The sequence below is a fragment of the Vigna radiata genome, chromosome 11 (assembly GCF_000741045.1).
Source record: "Vigna radiata var. radiata cultivar VC1973A chromosome 11, Vradiata_ver6, whole genome shotgun sequence".
Lineage (NCBI taxonomy): Eukaryota > Viridiplantae > Streptophyta > Magnoliopsida > Fabales > Fabaceae > Vigna > Vigna radiata.
The window spans coordinates 16,205,055-16,222,354 of NC_028361.1; the positions used below are offsets into that span (position 1 = coordinate 16,205,055).

Sequence of the window (17,300 nt, forward strand, 5' to 3'; positions counted from 1 at the left end):
CCAGGGCAGAAATTGGCCAGAAATGCTTATGGAGCACATCTAACTTACATGAAAACACCTAAATGACATTTTTTTTCTCAACAATTCAATGACTTAACATGTTCATTGGTGCATTAAAGATCACTCATGACCATTAAACTCACTCACCCATCTAAAATAGCAAACATGAAACAATAACTTCAAAGTAAACTCATTTAGAAAGCTTAGAAAAACTTTGTTTTTGTGAAATTAACTGCACCTAGTAGAGTGGTCTAAAAATTATGAGTTAGCAGTCATTTGAAAGCCCTTTGAGTCTAGATTCCAACAAAACAAGAATCAACTCATTTGGAGTTTGGTGAAGAAAGTTAAGAACAAAACAAGTAGCAAAGGTCATAAAAACAGAGTTGGGGAGTGTTGTTCATCCAGGTGGTGACTTAGAGGACGAAGAATATATGGATCAAACTAAAGGGTTCATTACCATAAGAAAGGAAAATATGGGGTGTAAATTAAAGAAATCAATATATGGACTAAAACAAGTTTCTAAACCATGGTAACTTATGTGATGGGAATAGAAATATTCTACGATAAATAATAATGATTGTTAAGTTTGTCTTAAAAGACAAATATTAATAAAGTGTTAGAGATATTCAAAATGGATAAATGCTCTGTTGGAATAGTTCCAATTTAGAAAGGGGATAAGTTTAATTAGTCAAATGCAATGTCCTAAGAATGATTTGGAATGAAAGGCCATGGAGTCAATTCCTTATACATCAGTGATTAGGAGTTTGATGTATGCTCAAACTTGTAATTGGCTAGATATCAATTTTGTTATTGAAATGTTAGGCTAATATCAAAGTAATCCCGATAAGACCACTGGAAAACTGCAAAGAAAGTTCTTAGGTACTTTTAAGGCACCAAACACTATATGCTTACCTAGGAAGTCAAAACATCTTAAAGTGATTGTCTACTCGGATTCAGACTATGTTGGATGTGTGGATTCAAGAAAGCCCACATTTGGATATGTTTATCTATTGGCAGAGGAGTGACTTCTTGGAAAAGTGCAAAATAATCAGTTATTGCTACTTCTACCATAGAGGTTGGTTCGTAGCATGTTTTGGACAATTATTCATGCTTTATGGTTGTTGTCTCAAGGCTTGGTATTATTGATAGTATTGTTAGGTCCTTAAGAATTTATTGTGACAATTCTATAATTGTTTTCTTCTCCAAGAATGATAGGTACTCAAAAGGTGCAAAATATATGGATTTTAAATACTTATCAGTCAAAGAAGAAGTGTAAAAACATATAGTGTTAATATACTATAATGGTACAATAATGGATCCATTAACTAAAGGTTTACCATCCAAAATATTTATTGGTCATATTGAAAGGATGGAGTGTTATGGACAAGTCTTTCTTATAAATGTAATATGGTATATATATACATATATATTGTTGCTATAATGCTTCCTTTGTTTGACACTTGTGAATTCAATTACAGTTATGTTTCTGTTCAGTTATTTGCCATTCACAATTAAAGATATATATATATATATATATATATTATTATGGCAGGATGTATCTTTAAAAAGAAAAAGAAAAAAGGTAAATATTTGATATAAATTACAATAAAATTGAGTTAGATGAATTGTGATACATAGAAGGAACCATGTTTTTAATAGCTTGCAACCTTGATGATCCATCATCCATTCAATTATTAAAAAAAATTGACTTTATAATTTCAATGAATGATATAAAGCTTAGTATTAGATCTTTAAGTTATGATATAAACCAAGAATGTTAAATTATATATTTATTATAGATAATAGACATTATTATTTATTGTATGTTTATGTTATCTATCAATAGCTTTTGAAAATAAGAGAGGTAAATCATATTATCATAAAGGAAAGTAATAAAGAAAGTGAATAAACGAAAAAAAAAAAAAAACTTATTTCTTTTCTACTCAAAATATCATAATAGATCAAGGTAAGTTCTTAAACCTTTCATAACATATATTGTGAGAATTATAGATTCTAAAAGTTGATGCGAAAAGTTTCTTGATTTAATTAGAATGTTTGAAACTACTAGTTTACAAACTAGATTAAAAAAAAACTGAAAAATCACATTAAATAAATCTCAAGAATATTAAAATAAAAAAAAGACATATTAAATCATTATATTAACAATTATAAAATTATAATATTTCATTTTAATACATACATAAAATAAATTAAACGTTGTCCACGAGTCATGATCAAAGTTATCCACAATTCGTATGGTTCTTGCTAAAGAAAACGTCAAAAGCAACTTAAATACATAGCGATGTGTATGAAAAGAAAATAAGTCAAAAGATTCTTTACTATGAAGTTTGCAGCAGCAGAAAGCAATAAAGGGAAAACAAAATCCTCATTTTCATCAAGACTTTCAGAAAACCTTACTACTTTCTTCTTTCACCATGGATTATGAGTTACCTAAGATATTATCCTTTACCATGCCCTTTATTCTCTTCATCATTTTGGCACTCAAGAAAACTGAGTCATCTCAAAAAATACCACCAGGACCATGGAAGCTACCTGTCATAGGAAACATACACAATCTTCTTTCATCTGCACCACACACAAAATTAAGAGACTTAGCCAAAATATATGGTCCCCTGATGCATCTCCAACTTGGAGAGATCTTCACAATCATTGTTTCCTCACCAGAATATGCCAAGGAGATCATGAAAACCCATGATCTCATCTTTTCATCAAGGCCTAAAATTCTAGCTTCTGATATATTGTGCTATCAATCCACTGATATTGTGTTTTCTCCTTATGGAAACTACTGGAGACAGCTACGAAAAATCTGCACAGTGGAACTTTTCACCCAGAAACGTGTCAACTCATTCAGACCAATAAGAGAATCTGAGTTCACCAATCTCGTTAAAATGATTGATTCTCATCAGGGATCTTCCATCAACCTCACTGAAGCAGTTCTTTCATCAATATATAACATCATTTCTAGAGCTGCGTTTGGCATGAAATGCAAAGACCAAGAAGAATTCATATCAGTGGTAAAAGAAGGAGCACTTGCTGTATCAGGTTTGAGCATTGGAGATTTGTTTCCTTCTGCCAAATGGCTTCAACTTGTTACTGGTTTGAAGCCTAAGCTTGAGAAGCTGCATCGACAAATTGATCGGATTCTGGGAGATATCATCAATGAACACCAACAGACAAATCCAAAAGCCACAGAAGGGCAGGGTGAAGCAGACCAAGATTTGGTAGATGTTCTCCTAAAATTCCAGGATGGTAATCAGAGAAACCATGATATCTGCTTAACTATTAACAATATCAAGGCTATAATCCTGGTAAGGATAACGACATCTTGTATATCCATTTTATTATGAAGATAATCTTGGACCAATAGAATGTTCAAAACATGCGCTCTTCAAAATCATGCAACAAGTTCCAATTTCTGTTTTATTATCAGATACCTTCTGCTTATACATTTTCCATCCAACTTCTTCAAAACTGATAACTACATTTTACAGGATCAGTGAAAAGTTATAACTACTGATTGAACATATCCTTTGTTGAAATATTTTGACAGCTGCAAGGTTTGTTTGTGTGTGTAAATTTTAAACAATCTAAACAGATGATTTACACATAATCATCAGTTATAACTGCACTTTACACATTATTATACACTCCACACTTTATAAAGGTAAAACCCCACATGGATATCGTTGCATTAGCTAAAGCTCACTGGTAATTATTATGCAGGATATCTTTTCTGCTGGAGGAGATACAGCAGCTTCTACCATAAATTGGGCAATAGCAGAGATGATAAGGGATCCGAGAGTAATGAAGAAAGCACAAGATGAGGTGAGAGAGGTATTCAATATGAAAGGAAGGATTGATGAAATATGCATGGATGAAGTCAAGTACTTGAAATCAGTGGTCAAAGAGACCTTAAGGTTACACCCACCAGCTCCTCTTTTACTTCCAAGAGAATGTAGAGAAGCATGTGAGATTAATGGGTATGATATTCCAGCTAAAAGCAAGGTAATTGTGAATGCTTGGGCAATTGGAAGAGATCCTAAGTATTGGAGTGAAGCAGAGAGGTTTTATCCAGAGAGATTCAATGATAGCTCTATTGATTACAAAGGGAGTAGTTTTGAGTACCTTCCATTTGGTGCTGGAAGAAGAATATGCCCAGGTATCACATTTGGTTTGATAAATATTGAAGTGGCTCTTGCATATTTGTTGTATCACTTTGATTGGAAGCTTCCAAATGAAATGAAATTTGGGGACTTGGACATGACTGAGGAATTTGGAGTGACTGTTAGAAGAAAAAATGACCTATGCTTGATACCAGTCACTTATAGCCATGCAAGAAAGTTATGAACTTTAGCTTCATCTGAAAATTTTGTAATGCATCCAAAATCTGACTATAATGTTATGAAGTAGCATTCATAACTTTCTTGCTATGTTTCACTGAGAACTGAAACGAGGAGCCAACTCATTCATGATATTTATATCAGTTAAAGAAGACATATACTAGAATTCATTTTATTCTTTTATATCTGCATAATTTGACTGGTTTAGATGCATAAGATGCAAATGATGGATTCTTTTATATCTACATATTATACACATTAAATCTTAAATGCATAAGATGTAAAATAACTAAGTCCTTATCCCTAATCTAAGGCACGTTACCTTATTTTAACGCAATTACCATTTCTTCAACTCCTTAAACATATAAAATTCTCGAGTTGCATATTTTCATTCTTTATTCAGTTGACCCTTGAATTTTTCTTCAAAAAACCAAAATACAATATTAATAAGATCTTAGTCAAATCTACGTAAAGAATTAAAAAATCATTTCTAATCTAATATAAAAGATTAACTTAAATTCCCATCAAGGACACTCTTAATGGAACCAGATCTTAAATTTCTTATAGTGTGTTAAGTGAGGATAATAGAAAATTAATATTTTCTTATGAACACTTGGTTGGTACTAGTAAGTTATATGAATATTTGCTAATATTTATGAAAACCAAATGCACCCAAAGTTTCTTATCTGCATCAGCATAAACCAATATAAGAAGAGACAAGAAGCAAACTTTCTCAGAACTTTGGAACCCCTTTTTCTCACAATGGAGTTTCAACCACTTCACATGTTTGGCCTTGCAATATCCTTTTTCCTCTTCATGATTCTAGCACTCAAAATAGGGACCAATCTGAAGAAAACTGAGTCATCTCAAAAAATACCACCAGCACCATGGAAGCTACCTGTTATAGGAAACATACACAATGTTCTTTCAACTACACCACACAGAAAATTAAGAGACTTAGCCAAAATATATGGTCCCTTGATGCATCTCCAACTTGGNGAGNTCTTCACAATCATTGTTTCCTCACCAGAATATGCCAAGGAGATCATGAAAACCCATGATCTCATCTTTGCATCAAGGCCTCAAAATTTAGCTTCTGATATAGTGGGTTATCAATCCACTGGTATTATTTCAGCACCATGCGGAAATTATTGGAGGCAGCTGAGAAAAATATGCACAGTGGAGCTTTTAACCCAACAACGTGTCAATTCATTCAATCCAATAAGAGAAGAAGAGTTCACCAATCTTGTCAAAATGATTGATTCACATAAAGGCTCGCCCTTCAACCTCACTGAAGCAGTGCTTTCATCAATATATAACATCATTTCAAGAGCTGCTTTTGGCATGAAATGCAAAGACCAAGAAGAATTCATATCAGTGGTAAAAGAAAGCCTCACAGTTGCAGCAGGATTTCACATCGGAGATCTGTTTCCTTCTGTTAAATGGCTTGAACTTGTTAGTGGTTTCAGGCCAAAGCTTGAGAATCTGCATCAAAAATTTGATCGGATACTAGGAGACATCGTCAATGAACACATAGAAGCAAAGTCAAACGCCAGTGATGGCCATGTTGAAGCAGAGGAAGATTTGGTGGATATTCTCCTAAAATTCCAGGATGGTAATGATAGAAACCAAGATATTTGTTTAACAATTAACAATATCAAGGCTATAATTCTGGTAAGAACAATAACATCTCCTAAACCCTTTCTTTTATGAAGATAATTCACCCTTTCTATAGAACTTTAAAAAGGTTTAATACTAACACTTTATATAACACCTTAGACATGAGCTCTTCAAATTATGCAGTATGTGGTAATTTTTGTGTGATCTTATCTGATGCTTTCTGCAATTACTTTTTGATTTTGACTCCTTTAAAATGAGGGATTCCTTTCATCAATATTGGTGAGTTATAACTGATAATGGGAATTCTTGATCAACTTCACAGTATAGTTTCTCATAGAGTGGAAACAATTTATCACAGTCTGAACAGTTTACCTTATAATCCACGTTTCTATTTATGCACTATAAAGTATACTACTACCCACAAGAGAAAAATAAAATCCACAACTATTGTTTTGGATATCTTTACATTAGCCTAAACTCAGTGATAATTCATTGTAGGACATATTTGGTGCTGGAGGTGAGACATCAGCAACTACAATAAACTGGGCCATGGCAGAAATGATTAGGGATCCAAGAGTATTGAAGAAAGCACAAGCTGAGGTGAGAGAGGTATTCAATATGAAAGGAAGGGTTGATGAACTATTCATGGATGAACTCAAATATTTGAAATCGGTTGTAAAAGAGACCCTAAGGTTGCACCCACCAGCTCCTCTTTTACTTCCAAGAGAATGTGGACAAACATGTGAGATTAAAGGGTACCATATACCAGCCAAAAGTAAGGTAATTGTGAATGCTTGGGCAATAGGAAGAGATCCAAAGCATTGGACTGATGCAGAAAGGTTTCATCCAGAGAGATTCACTGATAGCTCAATTAGCTACAAAGGGATTAATTTTGAGTACATTCCATTTGGTGCTGGAAGAAGAATATGTCCAGGTATCACCTTAGGTTTACTAAATGTTGAGCTGGCCCTTGCATTTTTGTTGTATCACTTTGATTGGACACTTCCAAATGGAACTAAAAGTGAAGACTTGGACATGTCTGAGAAGTTTGGAGTCACTGTTAGAAGAAAAGATGACCTATACTTGATACCACTCACTTCTAGTCCTTTCTTGGTACCATAATCATATAACAATTTGAATTTGTTATGACCCATTTTGATAGGAGCGACTCCAATCTTCAAGAAGGAGTGGCTCCTTGGACCAAAGTTGGCAGCGGAATGGAGATAACAATGAAAGTGATTGCTAATGATTCTGGCTGGAAACAAATGATGGCACTCAAAAGGATCCTAGGAGAGGCTTTAGAACAGATTATAAAAGCAATAAAAGACTCAAAACATTGATTGAATTCTGTGCAATGCAATTGTTTGATGGAAATTTAAAACTGTTTGATGAAATGCCACAATGAACTACAGTTTTGGTATTTTTCTGATTTTTGAACTTTCAAGAGTGGATTGCAGGGTTTAAATTGCTTTTTATGAATGATATATGGTATATGGATCATGTAATGGTATATGGAAACAGAAACCCAGCTTTTGCCAATCCAAAATGCACTTTATCTATGGTTAAAAATACCAAACAGCAAGCAAAGTTTACTGCAGTGGCAAAATGAGTAGAAAAATGGGTGGTTTCAGTGGTGATTATGAATGGAAGTGGTGTGAAGGAGGAAAGTATACTTCCAGCAAGTTTTAATCATCAATTTCAACCTGTGAAAGTTATAAAACAGCCAAGAAAAGAGGTAGTGCAAAATATGACTTGTGCACTTGCCAAAAGTGAGCAAAATTTGGTGATTTAACAGGTATTTATCAGTTTGGCTCAAAATTTACCATATGAACAGTAACAAACCAATTTCAATTCACCAAAAATGACTGCCTAGGCAAAGAAACAGATCCAAAACTGTAAGGATCTCAATATGAGGTGTACACTTGCATATTTCAAGCAAAAATAATGAGTGAATATGTGAATTGATGTTGTGGCTGAGAAAAGATCAAATAGACCATGCACACAAGTTTTAAATGGTCAAAGAAACATGTTCAAACAGCTAGTATGCACAGAAACAGTCAAATGCACAAAATCACTATGATAGTTGTGATTATGCAGCAAAATTTGACCAAACAGCAGCAGAATTGAGAAATTTAATGGAATCAAAGCTGGCTGGAACAAGAAACATGTAAGAAATACCCTAAACACTAGAACTAGCCTCAGAATTATAGCTAGAAAATTGAAACATCCTAAGATTCAACAATTAAAGCAACACGGTGCAAAGTTGGAATAACAATGACAGTAGCTGTGCAGCCTCGGTGAAAATTATGTTAAGAGTCTCCATTCTAGTAAGTGAAGTTGGGGAATCAACTAGTTCATGATATTTATACCAAACAAAACTGTATTATCTTTCCTTTGAAGATTACTGTAAATAAATACTATATTATCTTTCCTTTGAAGTGTTATCTTGTTTATTATCTTTGAAGAATGTACAAAAGAATGAACGTTTCAATTTCTTTCACAAGATGAAAAAGATTATGAAATAACTTAAGCATTTTATAATAATATCTTTAAAATAAATTTTACTCATCCCTGTTGAAACGTTAAAAGTTAAATAAAATATTTTATGATAATTAAAAACAAAATCAACTAATTTAGTAAAAAGTAAAAGTATAAATTTTAAAGTTTAAAAAGACAAAGAAAAACTCAAGAATCAAATGAAAACTCGTTTATTTTATATCAGCTTTGAAAGAAGAAGAAAAAGGACATTTTAAAGTTTTACTTGACTTTGAAGTGAAACATTATGATTTTTGAAAGTCAACCATCATACTATTGACTTCCTTGAATGCTGGAGAAATCACAAGGTATGTCACCATTTTCCTAGCACTAAATCCTTATCCCCATCTAAGCCATGTTACCTCACTTTATTTTAACCTGTAATTACCATTTCTTCATCTCCTTAAACATAAAATTCTAAGAGTTACATATTTTCATTCTTTATTCAATTCATGATCCTTCAGTTTTTATCCAGAGATCCAATATACAATATTAATAAGATCTTAGTCAAATCTACGTAAAAAATTAAAAAATCATTTCTAATCTAAAATCTTATAAACAAAGAATATAAGAAGAGACAAGAAGCAAACTTTCTCAGAACTTTGGAACCCCTTTTACTCACAATGGAGTCTCAACCACTTCACATGTTTGGCCTTGGAATATCCTTTTTCCTCTTCATGATTCTGGCACTCAAAATAGGGACCAATCTGAAGAAAACTGAGTCATCTCAAAAAATACCACCGGGACCATGGAAGCTACCTGTCATAGGAAACATACACAATCTTCTTTCATCTGCACCACACACAAAATTAAGAGACTTGGCCAAAATATATGGTCCCTTGATGCATCTCCAACTTGGGGAGGTCTTCACAATCATTGTTTCCTCTCCAGAATATGCCAAGGAGATCATGAAAACCCATGATCTCATCTTTGCATCAAGGCCTACAATTCTAGCTTCTGATATAATGGCTTATGAGTCCACTGATATTATGTTTTCACCTTATGGAAAATATCGGAGACAGCTGAGAAAAATATGCACACTGGAGCTTTTCACTCACAAGCGTGTCAACTCATTCAATCCAATAAGAGAAGAAGAGCTCACCAATCTTGTCAAAATGATTGATTCACATAAAGGGTCACCCTTCAACCTCACCGATGCACTACTTTCATCGGTGTATAACATCATTTCAAGAGCTTCGTTTGGCATGAAATGCAAAGACCAAGAAGAATTCATATCAGTGCTAAACGAAGCCATAACAGTTGGATCAGGTTTTAACATTGGAGATTTGTTTCCTTCTGCTAAATGGCTTCAACTTTTGAGTGGTCTGAGGCCTAAGATTGAGAGGTTGCATCAACAACTTGATCACATACTAGATGGTATCATCAATGAACACAAGGAGGCAAAGTCAAAAGCCAGAGAAGGCCATGGTGAAGCACAGGAAGATTTGGTAGATGTTCTGCTAAAATTCCAGGATGATAATGATACCAACCAGGATATTTACTTAACTAACAACAACATCAAGGCTATAATCCTGGTATGGATAATAATAACATATTCTATATCCTTTCTCTCATGAGCATAATCTCACTCCCTTCTCTATAAACTAGACAAATTTTCTATACTAAATCCAGAATATATCTTGTTGGAGATTTCATAGATAAGACGAACTTACTGTGTATATAAGTGTATACAGATATTCATAATGATCTTCCAAACAACAGCTCACTTTATACTAACAAATCAATTGTATGACTATCTATTTGGAGGTCTTGATAATCACTTTACAGGACATCTTTGCTGCTGGAGGTGAGACTTCTGCAACTACGATAAATTGGGCAATGGCTGAGATAATAAGGGATCCACGAGTAATGAAGAAAGCACAAGCTGAGGTGAGAGAGGTATTCAAAATGAAAGGAAGGGTTGAAGGAAATTCCATGAATGAACTCATGTATTTGAAATCAATTGTGAAAGAGACCCTGAGGTTACACCCTCCAACTCCTCTTTTACTTCCAAGAAAATGTGGACAGACATGTGAGATTAATGGATATCAAATACCAGTAGAAAGTAAGGTAATTGTGAATGCTTGGGCAATTGGAAGAGATCCAAACTACTGGACTGAAGCTGATAGCTTTTATCCAGAGAGATTCATTGATAACTCTATTGACTATAAAGGGACAAATTTTGAGTACATTCCATTTGGTGCTGGAAGAAGAATATGCCCAGGAAGCACCTTTGGTTTAGTCAATATTGAGGTTGCCCTTGCATTTTTGTTGTATCACTTTGATTGGAAGCTTCCAAAGGGAATGAAAAATGAGGACCTGGACCTCACCGAACAATTTGGAGCAACTGTTAGAAGAAAAGAAGATCTATACTTGATACCAGTCACTTTCCATCCTTTGCTGGTAAGATAAACAATTTATTTTTGTATTTTGGTTCATTTTAGTTTAACCGAAGAATTTATAATGCTTTTTCCATGATGTTTTCTTCGTTGTTATCATCATATATTGGTAGGGAGGGAATTGTAAATAACTAAACCTTACAAAACTGAGATTTGTACCGTAAATTAATTTTATCTCTATTTCCAACCGTAGCATTCATAACATTAATATAGATGAACATCATAAATGTCTTACCAGTAGTACTATTATACGATTATCATTCGATTGGTACAGACAACATAAGTATACAAGAAGAAACGTGTATATAACAATTGACAGTACCGTTATCTGAAATCTGGTTTTAGAATAGGAGAATAACAGAAAAATTGTCAAATGTTTTGTGCAGGGAAATGGTGCAGACTGCAGAGTTAGGAAAAATCAGTTCCAGGATTAAAAGTACTGAAGTTGATGGCACATATTCAATCTGATGCAGAAACTTTTCATATTCTGTAATGAACTTATCAAATGTAAAATGTATCTTAACTTTCATCATATGTATCTTTAATTTTTAGAGTTGAGAATCATAAGGCACTTCAATGTTTTGGACGTGTTATTTGATGGTGCCACGATACCAGAACACATGCGTTCATAACAAAATGACAAAAATACATTTAAACATTTCACGGAAACTATAAATGAAAGAATACGATTTCCCAATGCTTTCCATCAACACTGTAAAAAGACAAATTTTAAAAGTTGTGGTCATTGTGATTCACAATGACATTAGCAGAAAACACAAAAAAGAGACAAAGACAACCAAATCCTCATCTTTATCAAGTCTTAGTTCCCTCACCATTCTCTTCCATCACCATGGATTCTCAACTGCTTAATGTATCAGCTCTTTTCCTCTCCTTTCTCCTCTTCATGATTTTGGCACTTAAAATAGGGACCAATCTCAAGAAAACTCACTCATCTCCAAACATACCCCCAGGACCATTGAAGCTACCTGTCATAGGAAACATACACAATCTTCTTTCAACTACACCACACAGAAAATTAAGAGACTTAGCCCAAATATATGGTCCCTTGATGCATCTCCAACTTGGGGAGGTCTTCACAATCATTGTTTCCTCACCAGAATATGCCAAGGAGATCATGAAAACCCATGATCTCATCTTTGCATCNAGGCCTACAATTCTAGCTTCTGATATATTATCTTATCAATCCACAAATATAATTTTTGCACCCTATGGAAACTATTGGAGACAGCTACGAAAAATCTGCACAGTGGAGCTTTTCACCCAAAAACGTGTCAGCTCATTCCAGCCAATAAGAGAAGAAGTACTGACCCATCTTGTCAAAATGATCGATTCACATAAAGGCTCTCCCTTTAACCTCACTGAAGCAGTGCTTTCATCGGTATATAACATCATGTCAAGAGCTGCGTTTGGCATGAAATGCAAAGACCAAGAGGAATTCATATCAGCGATGAAAGAAGCCGTGGAAAGTGGATCGGGTTTTAACATAGGAGATCTGTTTCCTTCAGCTAAATGGCTTCAAATTGTTACTGGTTTGAGGCCTAAGCTCGAGAGACTGCATGGACAAGTTGATAGGATATTAGGAGACATCATCAGTGAACACAAAGAGGCAAAGTCCAAAGGCAAAGGAGGCCAAGGTGAAGCAGAGGAAGATTTGGTAGATGTGCTTCTAAAATTTCAGGATGGTAATGAAAGTAACAAGGATATTTGCTTAACTATTGACAATATCAAGGCTATAATCCTGGTGAGGATAATCTTCAACCCTTGATACACTTTAACAACTTCATGGTTTTTCTGAATCTAAGTTACTTAAAACTACACTTCTAACATTATCCATGATAATTATTATACTTTGCAGGATGTGTTTGCTGCTGGAGGAGAGACATCTGCAACTACCATCAATTGGGCAATGGCAGAGATGACTAAGGATCCAAGAGTAATGAAGAAAGCAGAAGATGAGGTGAGAGAGGTATTCAATATGAAAGGAAGAGTAGATGAAGTTTGCATGGATGAACTCAAATATTTGAAATTAGTAGTGAAAGAGACCTTAAGGTTACATCCACCAGCTCCTCTTTTACTTCCAAGAGAAAGCAGAGAAGAATGTGAGATTAATGGGTATGATATTCCAGTGAAAAGCAAGGTAATTGTGAATGCTTGGGCAATTGGAAGAGATCCTAAGTATTGGAGTGAAGCAGAAAGGTTTTATCCAGAGAGATTCATTGATAGCTCTGTTGACTACAAAGGGAACAATTTTGAGTACATTCCTTTTGGTGCTGGAAAAAGAATATGCCCAGGCACCACATTTGGTTTGATAAGTGTTGAGCTAACACTTGCATTTTTGTTGTATCACTTTGATTGGAAGCTTCCCATGGGAATCAAAAATGAGGATTTGGACATGACTGAGCAATTTGGAGTCACTGTTAGAAGAAAAGATGACCTTTACTTGATACCTCTCACTTCTTCATCTTTTCTGGTAAGATAAACCATACCAGAAAATTACTATAACCTTTGAAATTTTGTAATTACCCAATTGAAAGAAGCTTTTTTTAGAACTGATGATTATATGGTGCATCCAAAGTCAGCAACACTTATGGTATGAACTTGCTTTATAGCTACGGAATTGAATGCTTCTTTTGTTTCTTAGTACTCTTTTTGACGGGGGAAACATGTCTCATTACTCTCTTATTTTCTGACTCTGGTACTACCTAATTTGTGGAGTAAAGAATACCAAAATCACTTGCTTCTCTTCCAATATGTGTATACAGCAATTTGATTAGGAAAACATCGGTTTTTTCTGTTGGGCCTTTTCTTCGTGCACCTCCATAAATTTATCTTTTCTCGTTGGACCGTTTCTTCTTGTATCTCCATAAATTTTCTACTCACCCCCATATAAGAAATATTCGACTTTGTCCTTTTTCATAAAGTATAATCTATAAGTTATTTCCATATAATAATATAATGTAATACGAAAGTTAAATAACTTTTCAGCTTTTGGAAGTCATTTTTACATTTTGGATTATATAATTTAAAAGTCTTCTTTTAAGGAAAAAAAAAATGAAACTTTTTTACATCGGGTGCAGGGAAGAATTTATAGAGCTATTGAAAGAAGCTGCTTTTCTCTCTATACCTTCAAGTTCATAATTTTTCCCTTTAGTAAAAATTTAAATAAAAAATTAGGTAAGTAATAATTATTACTTATCAAAATATATTTATTGTGCCTTATATATTTAATAAACCCTCTCAAGTTTTTAGGCACACTCTTCTTCTCTATTTTTTTTTCATGTATTGAATTTCAAAATTTAATATAAAAATTTATTGAATTTTAAAATTCGGTTTAGAAACTTTTTAAAATTTTGATACTCATAAATTTCAAAATCTAATTACGAACCTTATCTGATACTCACAAATTTTAAAATCCAATTAGCAAACTCACCTGATTTCAAAATTTAGTATATATTTTTCATAATTTAGTATATATATATATATCCAATGTTATTTCTTAAGTTAATATTATATGTTGTAATGCAGCAGTAACGGAATTATCTGATTAAAATTTCATATTCTAGAGGGGTATATTATTTTAGTATAAAATTAAGAAATATGAATGAAAAAATTGGATAGAAAAAGTTGGTGAACATTTATATTTATGAAGAGCTTAAATACTTCTTTTTAAAATATTAATGCATTTTACTTTTAAATCATGTATCATGCGATGATAGGTTAATGTATCACAACAAAACTCTACAAAAGGAATTTGAATAGAATTTTAATTTTTTTTTTGGCAAAATAATGTCCAATCTATATTTGTATAGGTTAGAGAGTTTGCAATAGTTATTAATCACTTGAGTATTTAAATCAATGTTTAGAAAAAATCTTTAAAAATCAAAACAATATGACACACTTATTTTTATATTGTTTCGCTCTAAACTAAGTTATATTGAGTTTTCTTTTAACAATTTTTAAGGGATTTTACTAATCACAAAAAATTATAACAAGTTTAACAACTTCATGTATACTGCTAACCCAACTAGTTAGGACAAATATAACCACTCTGGGTATAAATTAGTCTAATTTACTAGACGAATTAACTCCACTGAGTTAAACTTACAAGTATTTTACTTCACTTCTGAAAGTAAACTACAAGGTGTTTTATAGATTACAATAACAGAATATGTAACTCTCGTAAAGAGGATTTGAAATCAATACAAAGAGATTTTTGAAAACTTGTAAAGAGACTTTTTATTTTCAAATAACAAGCGTTAGGCGATGTGAGCTTTAAAGAAAACAACTTTTGACTTTCACATAGAGATATAATCTTCTGTACTAAGTCAGAAGCTATGTTGCATTTTGTAAAGACAATTTTATCGTGTATGGAAGAAACACAAAAAGAATAAAGAAAACATTCTTATAATATCTTCGTGCCTTTAAATGTTCTTTCAATTCTAATGCAGACTTTTGAATAAAGGTAATGTACCAATATGATCTACGTAGAAAAAGAGAACATAACACAAAAAACAAAATAGTACTACAACATACATGCAATAAATCGTTAGAGGATTATTTAGGCATTATAAGTGTATTATCATTTATGCATTGTTTGTTTGAGTAACTTAGAACATTTAGGATATTTTTAGTATAGCGTTTAGTATCCTAGACAGTTCATGTCATCAAATGTTATTTCGTTTAGACACTTTGTTAAACTTCAAAACTATATTTACTTAGATGATTTTGTCTTCACATATATCCTTTAGACAATTGTCTTAACACACAACGTTTATACAATCTTATCTTAATTTTTAAAGATATATTATTATATATTCGAATACATTAATGTTTTTGGAAATTGGATGACTTTATCTTACATTTAATTAGTGATCAATTTATATATTAATTTTGTTAATCAAAATCTTCTTAGTAACAATAATTAATTTAGAATTTAATTAATCATTAATTATAATTTTTAATTATAATAACTATTTTAGAAATCAATAATTCTTACTTTATAAAATAATATCTAAATTAGTCGTTGATTGATTGTTTATTTAAATATTTGTTGCAGTGTGTAAACTAACAAAAACAAATAGTTTATCTTTTTACCATCTTTTTGTCTTTGCAATGCTTTTACATTTTTTAGGGTCAAATGCACATACGCAATATTTTTCATCTTCTATTTTCTAACTACACAAAAACAAAGTATTTTGGAATTATGATCGGTTACTATTTTTTTCTAAAAATATTTTAATGAGCATCATATTTTTATTATTCAAATTAATTTTTTTAAAATATAATTAATAATATTTTTTTGTCAAAATTATTTAATTAACAAATAGTGAATTTTATAATCAGTGCTTAATTACACCTAAACTATCATCTATAATTTTAAATATTTAATAAATACATGATTTTATTGTATATTTTTTAAAGCATTTCAAATTAGGAAATTATTTTATATAAATTTTATACTCATATATTTTAAAAAAAATTACCTTCTCATTATATCTTCCGTCACAATATGTTTTTATGCTTTGTTTTTCTTCTAGAGGATGGAATTTTTCTTCACGTGATTTTCTTTGGGCTGCGAAGATTCTAATTAGACCAAATTCTGAAAACATTTTTGTCAATATTATTATTATAGTGAGTCTTGCAAATAGTTGAAAAGAAATGTTAGAATAAAAAAGAAAGCGTAGAGTCAACGTTGCAAAGTGCAAAGTCTTGTTTGTTTAGATATTAAAATATAATAAAATGGAAGTTTGAGAAAGTGAAAACATTGGAAAGATATATATAATAAAAATTGTTGTTCTAGATGGTTTGACCATTGAAATGATTTGAAAATGAGAGATTGAAGAAATATTTCTTTCTCTGGTTTAAGAAAGGAGAAGATGAAATTGTTGTCCTCTTTTCAGAACGCCAAAATGCATATCAATGTATAAAGTGGTCAAAAAAAGCACGTTTGTGACTTTACCATGGACTACAAACTCAAACATATAACTCTCATTATTCAAGCAGCTTCAGTGAAACGTAACATTCGAGAAAATTATAAAAGATAATAATACTTAAACAATATTTTTTAAAAACATTTAAACATCATTTACGTATTATTTTATGATTGGTTCAACATTATTTTATAATCAATAACAATAATCATAATATCACTATAAACCAATTATAGAATGACATGTAGATGATATTCAAATGTTGTCTAAATATCATTATCTAATTATAAAATATATAGATTTAATTAGTAAGTAATTTATTAATACTTTTATATCATTTTTAATAATTTCTTACTTAATTCAATTTTAATTTTATTTAAAAATCACTTTATTTTTTAAATTGCTATTAATATTTTATTTTATATTTTTTCATC

The 17,300-nt window shown here is 31.9% G+C and overlaps 4 protein-coding genes across 5 annotated transcripts; all 4 read left to right on the forward strand.

The window, feature by feature from the left end:
* The first annotated feature begins 2,334 nt into the window (after positions 1-2,334).
* On the forward strand, positions 2,335-4,544 carry LOC106776987 (cytochrome P450 71D11). The gene is made up of 2 exons (XM_014664477.2): positions 2,335-3,329; positions 3,745-4,544. The coding sequence occupies exons 1-2, from the start codon at positions 2,436-2,438 to the stop codon at positions 4,366-4,368; spliced, it is 1,518 nt and encodes a 505-aa protein (XP_014519963.1). The 5' UTR covers positions 2,335-2,435; the 3' UTR covers positions 4,369-4,544.
* Positions 4,545-4,869: 325 nt separating this feature from the next.
* LOC106777271 (cytochrome P450 71D11) lies at positions 4,870-8,352 on the forward strand. Its single transcript, XM_014664838.2, has 2 exons — positions 4,870-6,035; positions 6,480-8,352. Exons 1-2 carry the CDS (start codon positions 5,028-5,030, stop codon positions 7,101-7,103), a joined length of 1,632 nt encoding a protein of 543 aa, XP_014520324.1. The 5' UTR covers positions 4,870-5,027; the 3' UTR covers positions 7,104-8,352.
* Positions 8,353-8,729: 377 nt separating this feature from the next.
* LOC106776432 (cytochrome P450 71D11) lies at positions 8,730-11,435 on the forward strand. Of its 2 annotated transcripts, none has more exons than XM_014663888.2 (3): positions 8,730-10,051; positions 10,284-10,919; positions 11,302-11,435. In XM_014663888.2, exons 1-3 carry the CDS (start codon positions 9,140-9,142, stop codon positions 11,347-11,349), a joined length of 1,596 nt encoding a protein of 531 aa, XP_014519374.1. In that variant the 5' UTR covers positions 8,730-9,139; the 3' UTR covers positions 11,350-11,435. The 2 variants fall into 2 exon arrangements, with proteins under 2 accessions (XP_014519374.1, XP_014519375.1); XM_014663889.2 differs by having other exon boundaries at positions 8,733-10,051; positions 10,305-10,919.
* A 131-nt stretch (positions 11,436-11,566) lies between these two features.
* Positions 11,567-13,576, forward strand: LOC106776430 (cytochrome P450 71D11-like). Its single transcript, XM_014663887.2, has 2 exons — positions 11,567-12,677; positions 12,792-13,576. The coding sequence occupies exons 1-2, from the start codon at positions 11,673-11,675 to the stop codon at positions 13,413-13,415; spliced, it is 1,629 nt and encodes a 542-aa protein (XP_014519373.1). The 5' UTR covers positions 11,567-11,672; the 3' UTR covers positions 13,416-13,576.
* Positions 13,577-17,300: the final 3,724 nt, after the last annotated feature.